General features: G+C 38.5%; 1 protein-coding gene across 3 annotated transcripts in view; it reads right to left on the minus strand.

The window, feature by feature from the left end:
* LOC147386768 (NAD(P)-binding Rossmann-fold superfamily protein) overlaps positions 1–12917 on the minus strand; it is a 32576-nt gene that overhangs the window by 9786 nt on the left and 9873 nt on the right. For all 3 annotated transcript variants that reach the window (XM_086424030.1, XM_086424032.1, XM_086424031.1), the window contains exons 6-7: positions 7456–7571; positions 7237–7350 (exon numbers count right to left, since the gene is read on the minus strand). In XM_086424030.1, the coding sequence (XP_086280156.1) occupies positions 7237–7350; positions 7456–7571 (230 nt within the window). The remainder of the gene's footprint in view (positions 1–7236; positions 7351–7455; positions 7572–12917) is intronic.

Genomic DNA, 12917 nt, shown 5'->3' on the forward strand with positions numbered 1-12917 from the left:
CTACCCAAACCTTTTACTTCAAATATGCGACTAAGCTCGCACTTCACATGGAAAATAAGTGAAGAGTCATCCCCAGTGAGTATAATGTCATCTAGGTAGACTAGAAGAATAGTACGACTAGTCACACTGGAATGAGTGAAGATAGTATGATTGGAATAACATCTCTTGAAACTCATGCTAATAACGACTTCATTAAAGTGATGAAACCAAGCCTGAGAAGACTACTTCAAACCATATATTGATTTTTCGAAGATGACAAACTTTCCTAGTATTCTCCCCCTGAAGCAGGAATGGTTCATATAAACTTCCTTTGTAAGTGACCCATGGAAAAGGCATTCTTCACATCAAATTGATATAGAAGTCAAGCTCGATTAGCAACAAGAAAAATAAGAATGCGAACAGAAGTCAATTTTGCCACTAGAGCAAATGTGGCATTATTATCAACCCATAAGACTATGTGAAGCCATGAGCAACCAGGTGAGCCTTGTACCTTGTAACACTGCCATTAGAGTTGTATTTTACAGTAAAACCCAACAACAGCCAACACTTGACTTCTCTGAAGAAAGTGAGACCAACTCCCAGGTTTGATTATGCTGAAAGGCATGCATTTCTTTTACCATTGTAGCTTTCCATTCAGGACGAAGAAGAGCATCATGAGCAGAATGAAGGATAGACACAATATCCACGGCAGAAAGGAAAGCTCTATAGGAAGGGGATATAGCTTGATAACACACAAATTGCACAAGAGTATAAGGAGTAGAAACACACTTACGAACCCTTTTACGAAAAGCAATAAGTAAATCTAGATCAAAAGGAGAAGAATATCGAATTATAGCAGTACCAATAGGTGGAGATAAAGGATGAACAATACCAGTTGGAGCAACTTGCGAGGAGGATGAAGTTTGTAGTGCTATAGAGGAGGGGGCACGAAATCTTTTACGAGCATATGTGAGATAATCTTGCGGCTGCCAAAAAGAATCAAAAACAAATACTAGAATAGGTAAAGGAGGAGAAGATGAAGGAACCGATGTAGGAATCTCAAGAGAAAAATAAGGAACCTGCTCAAAAAATGTGACATCCATAGAAATAAAGAAATGCCTCGATTAAGGCTCATAACATCAATACCCCTTCAGCGTACTAGAATAGCCAATGAACACATCGGATAGCTTTATCATCCAATAAACAAAGCGGATATCTTTATCATCCATTTTTTTTTTCTAGTAGGATGATGGTTTTGAACAAAACAAGTACGACAAAAAACTAAGGCTCAATAGGAAAAAGGGTTTCGTGAGGACGAAGAGAGTGATAAGGAATACGACCGGCTAAGACTCGAGAAGGGGTCCTATTGATCAAGAAGCAGACAATATCCAAGGACATGGACCAATTGGACTTTGGCATGTGCATTGGTAACAAGGATCTGGTCACACCAAGAAGATGTCTATTCTTTCATTCTCCAACACCATTTTGTTGAGTGTATGGACATGAGAATTAATGTACCATACCATATCGCTGGAGATAATGGAAGAACGAATGGGAGGTGTATTCCCCACCATTATCATAACAAAGAGATTTGGGGAGAACACCAAATTGGGTGTACGCCATAGAGTGAAACTCTTGAAACTTGGATAAAACTTCATCCTTAGACTTCAACAAATAAACCTACGTTACCTGAGTACAATCATCTATTAATGGAATTGGAGACAGGACCCATACATCAGAGTGAACAACCTCTAAAGGAGAATTACATTTGTGCATACGAGATAGATAAACATGCCTAATATGTTTAGAGAGTTCACATACATCACATTGAAATTTAACAGACTTACAAAGAGTGCCAAAAGATAGAATCATAGTGCATAAAGTCTGAAAACCAATATGACCAATTTTGGCATATCACAAAAATAATGTATCATGAGTAACTACAAGAGGAAAAGAAAAACTAGAATCAGAAATGCAAGTTGATTTGGAAGAAATTGTAGTAAACACAGCTTTAGCAGCAGCAGGTGTTCTCCCTCCGAGGTTTCGATACGATTCTTCTTTGATTTGGGGACATTCCAAGGTACAAATCGATTTGGGGCATCTCAGGACTATGGAGAGAGTGATAGCTTGAGTTCATCCTCTTGTTCCCACCAAGATAATGGATCAAGGATCCAATCTCAACATGATGAGATAGTTAGATCAAGTTTTAAATCTGAATTTTTTTCAACAATCAATGAACAAGAAGATAAAAAATAAAAAATAAAGTAGGATATCAGAAATTTTATTAAGAAATTTGAAAGGAAAAGAAAACTTGGAGAACAAGAAAACAAAGAATTTTATTAATAAATCTATAAGAAAATGAAGGGATCATAGATTTGAGCTATCCATCAATCGGAGTACTCTATCATGGTGAGAGAGAACTTCTCTTTCTAGTTCATCTTCTCCATTTCCAAGTTCTTCTTCTCTCTTCTCTTTTTGGAAAATAGAAAACCCTAACCACTAAAGTTCCAACCCCCTTTTTAAGACTTCTCCTCTATTTAAAGAAAAAGAAATCTTAGAAATCACAATTAGCTCCCTCAATTTCCCAAATTACAAGAATACCCATTCTTACAAGATTATGAAAAAATTTACAAAATGCCCCATTTACTCCCAAAACTTACAAATTACCCCAATAATTTCTACTAAAAATTACAAATCAACCCCAAACTATAATAGGACCTTTTTACCCTATAACATAAAGCACACTTGGTGTTAGTTTGCCAAAGTGAAACTCAAGGGCTACCATCAAAAGCAAGGATCTTCATAGAATCATCTTTCATGCATAAATCAAGCTTCCTTGGATTGGATCAACCTTCTTCGTGTCTTCTTAGACAGCCTGACAAGTGCCCGTAATTCAATTTTACCATATAGCATAAAAACCCTATTGATGCTACCCCGCCAAAGAACATCCCAAGGAGTGGCATCAACACCAATAACTAAGTCTTGCATTGAAGGAAGAGAATATGCTTCGAAGAATGAAAGTGTCGATTTCATTCACACTTAGCCAATCAACAAACCTTATGAATGTTTCATCTATACTTTGAACTAAAAGTCTTTGAGAACAAATAGGTACTGAAGAATAAAATTACTGCTTAGTGAAGGAACACACTCGAGTACTAAAAGCAATGGTGAACATTTGAACTCATCAAAATTGATTTCCCATTCAATTTGAATAGTCCGTCTTCTTGATCTCCAGTCTTCACAGTTGCCTTTTGAGCTAGAAAAGGTACATAGTATTTGAAAGTAACAAGCCATCTAATTGCAATAATCCACATAATCTGACAATAGCACCAACTATTGCACCATTTGTGAAGTGAGATAATCGAGCTGGCAGAATACACTATGAAGAATGATAAAAGTCAAGATGTACTTCTGATTACATCAATATTCTTAGTTTTGTCTAGGCCAAATGTGACTAGAATTGTTCAACTTAGTTCTCTACTTAACGTTTGCAACTATCTTGAATTGCTCACCATTTCTCTCAACTGTAGTCATGGCTGAAAATCTTTTCCCATCTTTTGCAGACTTGAGGCTTCTTGAAAAAAATCAACCAAGTGACTGGACTTGCATCACAATTATCATGTGTCATGTAAAATCAATCCAGTCACACTTCCTAACCATTTGCAATGTACTCAAGCTTCATCAGGCCACTATTCAAAATTGAGGCAATTCGATCACTTCTGTTGTATTATTCTCAACTCTGAATAACTACCATCATGGAAGTCCCGTTGACTGAAGCCCTTAAGCCCAGCTCCGTGGAAGTCCCACGTGTCATAGAATCATTTAATGCTTGTATCGCACCTTATTACTTTTATAACGCGTTACCCCGTGTAATCAAATATTATATCAACAAAGTTGCCTCTGGGCTTTGCCTCGTGTTGCCTCGTTTACTTGTTTGCTAGCTACGTTTGGTGTGTATGATCATATTTTACAGGCTTGCAAGTGGATTTGACCCCCTTGCGCCGCACGACTTTGCTTCGAAAGAACATGGCCGTGACAGTTGGTATTGCAATATCAACACCTCGGGCCCTACAGGAAATGAAGAAGTTCAGTTGAGCCAAGAAAATATGGGGTATTATGCAATGAAATCACGCAAGATGCATGCGTTTAGCTTTTGAAAGACATGGTTCACATTGTTGGCAGGGATCTAATGTGACGGACGAACATACAAAACAAAAAAAAAGGCAGAGCTATAGTACAAATCGAGGTAAGATTATTGTTCTTTCAATAGGTTCAAAATGATGTATGAAAAAATTCATGGATCAATATGTGAACACACAACCTTTGGTATGCAATTATGGGGGTTGATATTATTACTGAAGCTCTTCCTTTTAGCCTAATATGCAAAAATATGGGGTGAAGTTAAGGATGTGGGGGAAATATCACCAATCATTTATTGATAATGTGCATGCTTCTCAAATGGTGAAATAATAAGTAGAGATAAGGATTCCTAAAATGGGACTTTAAACTTTGTCTTGAATATCGAAATCAATAGGGGTTTTCAGCCATTGTCGTATTCTAATATCATCATTAACGGAGACAAAAATGAGAACTTACTAAATTGTGCTTCAATCTCATTTGCCAAAATTTTGGAGAAATAGGAGTACCAACAGGGAATCATCAATGTCCTACAACAACTATTGAGAAAATAAAGACCATTTTCATTTCTTAGAAATTGGAAGAATAGAAAAAATAGAGGCCGAGACATAAAGCCCCCTATTAGAGAAAATGAAAAGAAGATAAGGAGTTCTCTCTTAGAATCAATATCGCAAGCTCTAAAGAGGAAAGACAAAATATGACCGAGTGGAACAATGCCCTCCTTGATGTTAGAAGTTCAAGTAAACCAACAACATTTGGTAGTGGGGTTCCTAAAATAGGACAAAAATATCAATGCCTCATATGGTGGAAAATAAATGGGGTTAAAGCTAATGACGCTTTCTAATACCACCACTACCAAAGGATTTGAAGTTGAACAAGACTTATGGAATCACACATTTGCATGCCCCAATCTCACTCAATAATAGAATTTGGGTTGCCAATTGGGAAGCATCAATGTCCTAAGATTGTCACAAAGGTAGTGTGGACTAATCCTTCTCATAGAAATAACAAGATGTGTATGATTAGGACTGAGGCATGAAGCCCCATTGTCAAAGAAATAAGGGAAGGGTTGATAGAGCCCCTAGATAGCTTCAACACCTCACGATCAAAAGGGTATAGAAAAAAGACACTGCCGAATCTACAAAATATGGTATGTTTTCCCATTATTCAGATGTAATCACTCAAATGCATGCATGGTACTTTCAGCATTCTCCAAACTTTTTTTTTGTATCTTTCAATTTATACCCACTAATCAAGACTACCCTTAGTTTGGTGACACTCGAAACGGATACCTTCTAGCATTGTTGATATAGAAATGGTATACCATCTTTTAATTGAATTGAAAAAGGTACCTTCCAGCGTTGTTGGTCCACTCATGGTACCTCGAACACTTGGTGTGCCTCCAGCATTGTTGGTCGATTGACAACACTTTAACATTGAAGAATGCCTTAGGGTAAATCCTTGCTTGGCGATTAACAGTGAAGGTTGCCTCAGGGTTCCAATCCTTCCTTGGCGATTAACAACGAAGGGTGCCTCCGGGTTCTAATTCTTTCTTGGTTATTAACATTTTGAGTGCCTCCAATATTGTTGGACCATTTAAGGCACTTTAACAGTGAGAGGTGTGCCTTCAGCCTTAGCTGAACCATTTTGGCCACACACAAAAAAAAAATTGCATGCCTCCAGCTTCAATAGGACCATTCTGAGCACTGAAATTTTGGCGTACCTCCAGCATTGCTGGACCATTCTAGGTACTTGAGATTTTTATTTTTTTTTCTGTGCCTCCAACCGTAGTTGGACCATTCTCAATACTGGTTATTTTTTAAGAAAAGGTTCCCTTGTAGGGAGGATTATTTTGAAGACTACAACATTCTCAACAATTCTCGTGACATGAGAAAATTCAACATTAAACACATTATGTTGCAAAATTTTGAAAATCAATTAAACAGCCCCCTAGTATGTACAGACCATAGATCTAAAATTATCTTGAAGCAAAATTGTATTTTCAAAACAACCAAATTTGTTGTTGAAATTAATTCAAAATCAGGATAACAACATTGATGAAAATCAAATTGAAGGCATTCAAACAATACACTAGGCAATGTGTCTACTCAGACAGTTGAAAAGTGAATTATCATAGTGTATTATAGAGTCAAACATGAGTCATGCAAATGAGAGGAAATAATCATGCAAAGATGACATGGGCAAAGTGGACGATTAAACGAGAAAGGACAAACCATCAGATCAGGTGACAATGGAGATAATAGATGACCTCTAATGACAAAAACAACCACCCCTCTTTGGTTGCAGTTGGAAAAACGGATCATGATCAGATCACAAAAGTATAGTTTCGAGAAAACTGTTCTACAATCTATTACATCAAGAAAAAACACATCAAACTTCATCAAAACAGACCTGGAAGAAGCCCAAGGGACTAAGGAGAGCAAGATCTATCAGAAATTGAAGTTTCAAAGTGGTCTGAATAAAAAACGAGGGCTGATGTCATCAATGATGAAGAACAAAAACAGAACCGAAAGTTCTCTAATACCAAATTGGAGTTCTGAGAATAATTTCTCTTAGTGAGCATTGTGCTCAACTAAGCATTTATATTAGCATTAAAATAATAAAATTACAAATGTACCCCAACTGTTATACACACACCAACAATAAACAATGTATAACATCTATTGTTGGATAAACAAAAAATATTTAAGGTATTTTTTGGCTGAGATAGGCGACAGCTGGGTTTAAAACCAGTCATTACCAACTAACTATTAACCATCGACCTATCTACCTGTGTAACAGAACCTCAGATAGTCAAGATATGTGCAATAAAGCCCAAGACATCCATAAATACACAAACTATTAACTGCACACTCTTACTACATTAGTAAAGGAAAAGAGTAATAGATCAAATCTTCGTCTTAAGAACCACAAATTTCCAACAGAACATACATTTTTTAAGGTGCTTTTGTGACATGGCATGAAACAGTATATTGGCAAGTAAGCAACCATCCTTACCAAATGCAAAAACAACTGAAAGACTTAATGAATATATGAAAAATATTAAATAGAGAAGTAGCAAATTACGAAACCAATCCAAATAACAAAGGCATGACTTACTGTAAAATTACGCCTCCAAGAACTTGAGAAGTAAGGATTTGAACTATTCATTGATCCTTCAACAATGACTTGGACGCTCATCATATCACCAATTTCATTCACTAATTTTTTGCCCTGCAAAAATTTGGTAATATTTTATCTTGAAAAGCAAGAAACTGAGTGGCAATTATTTATAACAGGGACAATAAAAACCAAGTTAAATATCCTAAGAACAAATACCTCCACAAAAGCAGGCTCAAACCGATAATTTTCAGCAACAGCCCAAATTGGCCGAAGAGGGAAATGGGTATGTAAAGAATCATAGCATGAGAGAGCAGTTTCAGCCTCACTGACACCTGTGAAGTAAAACAAAAACAAAATCATTGAAAATATTTAATTTACACTTCGAATTTGTGGCCCTAACTGCACAAGCCCATTGTAATATAGTTTGCTTTCATTTATTATAATATCCTTTTGCTCGTTGTTGGCAAAAAAAATAGCACAAATGCACCAGCATTGAAATGAGAAAAATTCTACATTGCACCAAATGAATAGCTATTCTTTTTGCTGATATGAGAGAATAAGAAAAGAGTCGATTCAGCTTCTACATGAATTAAGAAAAGTGGAACCAAACCATTTTCATAACGCAAGATAGCCAATGTTCCACTACATGGGAGAGAAATAGCTAAAACAGGTCATCCCATTAGCAAATATGATGTTTACTGTTGTGCAATTGTCTTGAGTTTTGGTTCTTTTTTAGGGGTACTAAAAAGTGAATTATGTAATATTTTCTTTTGGGTTTTTCTTTCTATTTTTGGGGAGATAGACATATTCTAGTTGTAGACCTGTGAAGAGGAGAGTATAACAGAGTAGAGACAGTCTAAAGAGAAAAAACTGAAATGAATTGAATAGAACTAACTTGATACGTAAACAAGGAAACTGATCCTATTATATAGGATCTGATACAGACTCCTATTGTAACTAAACAGCTACAATTGTGGCTTAAAGATTGCCATGTTATTGGACTAGTTCAACTCGTACTCCTACTGACTTGTTCTTCCTGAATACTAGCTCAGACTCTAACAATACTAGCTCAGACTCTAACAACTGAATACCATTCTAATACCCTCCCTTAAACTGATGAGAAAAAACACATTAGTTTACGAAGCCTTGACGCAAGACCCTCCCGTAAGTGTGCAAACACCTAGTAATGATCGAAGCTTCTCAAACACATTAATTTTCAGGGCTTTGGTGAAAATATCAGCAACCTGATCTTCACTCTTGCAGTATTGGAGAACTATTGTTCTATCTTTGACAAGATTGCGCAAGAAATGGTAGCGCACATCAATATGCTTGCTTCGTCCGTGTTCAACTGGATTTTTAGACAACTTTATCGCTGAGCTATTGTCACAATACACTGGAGTGCTCCCCTCTTGATGAAATTGCATCTCGCTTAGCATTCTTCGAAGCCATATAGCTTGACAAGCGCAATTGGCTGCAGCGATGTACTCAGATTCTGTGGTGGATAGGGAGACAATACTTTGTTTCTTTGACGACCAAGAGATAGCTCCTGTACCCAACATAAAAGCATATCCGGAAGTGCTCTTCCTATCATCCAAATCTCCGGCATAATCACTATCTGAAAAATCAATCAAATCTGAAACGATTCCACTCTTGTATATAATACCAAGATCAGTAGTACCACGCAAGTAGCGCAGGATTCGCTTGGCTGCATTGAGATGAATTTCTTTCGGATGCTCCATATACCTACTGATGAGGCTAACAGCGTGCATAATATCTGGTCGAGTTGCAGACAAGTACATGAGACTTCCTACAAGCTGCTTGTACAAAGTGCTATCAACGGCATTTCCAGGAGGATCCTTTACCAATTTAACACCTATTTCAACTGGCGTTCGAACTGGATTGCAATTCTGCATCTCGAATCGCTCCAGTATCTCACGAGCATACTTCTTTTGTGAGATAAATATCCCTACATCAGATTGGATCACCTCAATACCAAGGAAATAATGCATTAAGCCCAGGTCTGACATTTCAAATTCCCCGATCATCGAACTTCGGAAATACTGGAACATGGAAGGGTCATTCCCCGTGTAAATCAAGTCATCTACGTACAAGCACACAAGTAGAAAACTCCCTCCTGATTCAGTTTTAACAAACAGAGTAGGCTCATATGGGCACTTCTGGAAACCAGCTTTGATGAAGTACGACTCTATACGGCTGTACCAAGCGCGTGGGGCTTGTTTCAGTCCATACAAGGCCTTACGGAGTCGATATACCTTCCCTTCATTCCCCTTCTTCACAAAGCCAGGGGGTTGATCAACGTAGACGGTCTCCTGGAGATCTCCGTGTAAGAACGCTGATTTGACATCCATCTGAAAATTTTGCCAAGAATTCTGGGCTGCTAAGGCTAGGATCATCCTTATAGTTTCTAGTCTTGCAACCGGGGCAAACACCTCTTCATAGTCAATGCCTTGCCGCTGCTTGTACCCTTTTGCGACCAACCTGGCTTTATACTTGTCCACGGTGCCTTCTGTGGTTAACTTGGTCTTGTATACCCACTTCACACCTATCGGTTTCTGATCACGTGGAAGATCGGTTAACTCCCATGTCTTATTCTTCTCGATAGCATGAATTTCTTCATCCATTGCATCTTTCCATTTTGGATCTTGCACAGCCTGAGTGAAGGAGACCGGATCACAGTGTCCAAGTAAAGCTACTTGAGAGAGCATATCACCTGTGAGTGAGGCATCATGATTAGCTAAGAAAGCTACATGATCAACCGAGTCTACTTCAGCAAATTTTGACACTCTATAGTCTTGAAGCCATGCTGGTTGACGCTTGATACGCTGAGGGCGAGGCTGCTGTTCACTTGGAGTTTGATCCTCAACTCTAAGGGAGCTTTGCAAAGGCGAAGATGGATTTGAGAGCTGGTCTGTATCAGAAGCACTTGTATTGCTTTGAGGGCTGGCTGTAGTAAGGCTTTGGGGCTGCAACTCCTCAGAAATATGGAGATCATTACCAATGGTTGTAACTGAACTTTCACCTTCATCCATATCAAAATCAGCAAGTATTTGCTGCCCCGAAGAAGTAATACCCCAAGGCCACATATGTGCTTCATCAAAAACGACATCTCGGCTGATGATACACTTCCGACTAATGGGACTGTACAACTTATAAGCTTTAGAGTGTTCACTAATGCCAAGAAAAATGCATTTCTCACCCTTGTTATCGAGCTTCTTCCGCTTTTCATCTGGAATATGGGCATAAGCAATACACCCAAATACTCGCAAGTCAGCAACGCTAGGCTTCCTTCCGCTCCATGCTTCTTGTGGAGTCATATTCCTTACAACCTTAGTAGGACATACATTCAATAGATGAACACTCCATAGCACAACTTCAGGCCAGAAAGTTTTTGGAAGCTTTGATGTCCTCAACATGCTACGCACCATGTTGAGGATGGTGCGATTTTTCCGCTCGGCTACCCCATTCTGCTGAGGGGTGTAAGACGCCGTGAGCTGTCTACGAATGCCATGCTGTGCACAAAAGCTCTTGAAGGCATGTGAGGTATATTCTCCTCCGCGGTCTGATCTGAGAATTTTGATTGGCAATCCAACCTCTTTTTCTACAAGGGCTTTAAATGTCTTAAAGATAGACAAAGCTTCTGATTTTGCCTGCAAGAAATATACCCAGGTTTTCCGCGTAAAATCATCAATGAAAGTGATGAAGTATCGATTTTTACCATTGGAATGAGGAGTAATCGGGCCACAGATGTCGGTATGAATCAGCTCCAAAGACTTTTTTGCTCTCCATGCTTTCCCTTTCGGAAACTTATCACGATGTTGTTTGCTAACAACACAGTCTTCACAAAATGATGGATGGTGGTCTATCTTTGGAAGGCCTTTCACCATGCCTTTGTGATAAAGAAGCTTCAAGGAACTGAAGTTAAGATGACCATATCGTAGATGCCATAACTAGGAATGATCATCAACGATACTAGCAAGACATGGAAGATCATCAGAGTCTAAATGCAAGGGAATCAAACGATTCTTGGTGATTTGGACCTGGGCAAGAAGACGTTCTTGTGGATCTTCTATCTGACAAAAGCCATTCTTAATGATGAAAACATACCCATCCTCTTGAAGCTGACCGATACTAAGCAAATTGGTCTTCAAATCTGGGACATAGAAAACACTCGAGATAGTTCGAGTACTGTGATCTTTAGCCCGAAGTTTCACATCGCCAAATCCCATAACAGAAACCTTTGAATGATCTCCAAACTTTACAGAAGTTCGAACGGTTTCATCCAAGTTTGAAAACAATGATCTATCTCCGGACATGTGATTACTTGAACCGCTGTCTAAGTACCACATGTTTGAATGGCTATCTTCTACAGAATGATAAGCCATTAAAAGAGCAATTTCTTCTTCTTTTTCAGCAAAATTGGACTTCTCGCTTTTCTCTTTATATACCTTAGCCGTGCAAGTTGAACGGTAATGGCCATACCTGTGACACCGGTAGCACTTAATATTGGACTTATTGCTGGATTTCGATTCGTGGGCTCCTCCATTGGGATTATCACTGCCACGTCCAGCTCCATTGCCATGACTTGCACCTCTTTCTCGTCCCCGACTAGAACTTCTGCCTTTAGAATTTTTATGGCTAAAAAACAAGGCTTGTTCGGACGTCTCATGTTGGTTCATTCTCTGCTCATGAACCAGCATAGAACTCTCCAATTCATTGATGGAGAGGGTATCCAAATCATTGGATTCTTCAATGGAACACACCACATACTCAAACTTTGGAGTCATCGACCGCAAAATCTTCTCAATGATGACAATATCTGTCATTTTGTCACTATGTATACGCATCTTGTTTGCAATAGCCATCGTTCTTGAGAAGTATCCTGAAATGGTCTCTCCAGATTGCATACGAAGAGTCTCAAATTCTGAACGAAGAGCTTGAAGATTCGCACGTTTCACCTTGGCTGTTCCACAATACTTCTTTTTCATCGAATCCCAGATTTCTTTAGAAGTATCTCTTGCTAGAATCGTCTCCAAGATCGACCGATCAATGGCTTGGAAAAGAAAATTCTTAGCCTTCAAGTCCTTCAGCCGTCTCTGCTCCAACTCAGTTTTCTGAGCATTTGTCATTGCTCCTAGTGCTTCTGCATTTACTGGTTCACCGATACCAAATTCAACAATGCTCCAATACTCCTTCGACCTCAAAAAATTCTCCATGAGCATACTCCAATGGTCATAGTGACCATCGAAACGAGGAATAGAGGCTTGCACAAAATACTCTCTCTCAGCCATTGAAACACAACAAGACCGGCTGAATAACAACTCTCCTGGCTTGCTGAAATCACCAAACAAGGCTCTGATACCAGTTGTAGACCTGTGAAGAGGAGAGTATAACAGAGTAGAGACAGTCTAAAGAGAAAAAACTGAAATGAATTGAATAGAACTAACTTGATACATAAACAAGGAAACTGATCCTATTATATAGGATCTGATACAGACTCCTATTGTAACTAAACAGCTACAATTGTGGCTTAAAGATTGCCATGTTATTGGACTAGTTCAACTCGTACTCCTACTGACTTGTTCTTCCTGAATACTAGCTCAGACTCTAACAATACTAGCTCAGACTCTAACAACTGAATACCATTCTAATAGTAACTC

The sequence above is a fragment of the Akebia trifoliata genome, chromosome 14 (genome assembly GCF_017979445.1).
Source record: "Akebia trifoliata isolate Shusen 1 chromosome 14, ASM1797944v1, whole genome shotgun sequence".
NCBI classification, from domain to species: Eukaryota; Viridiplantae; Streptophyta; class Magnoliopsida; order Ranunculales; family Lardizabalaceae; genus Akebia; species Akebia trifoliata.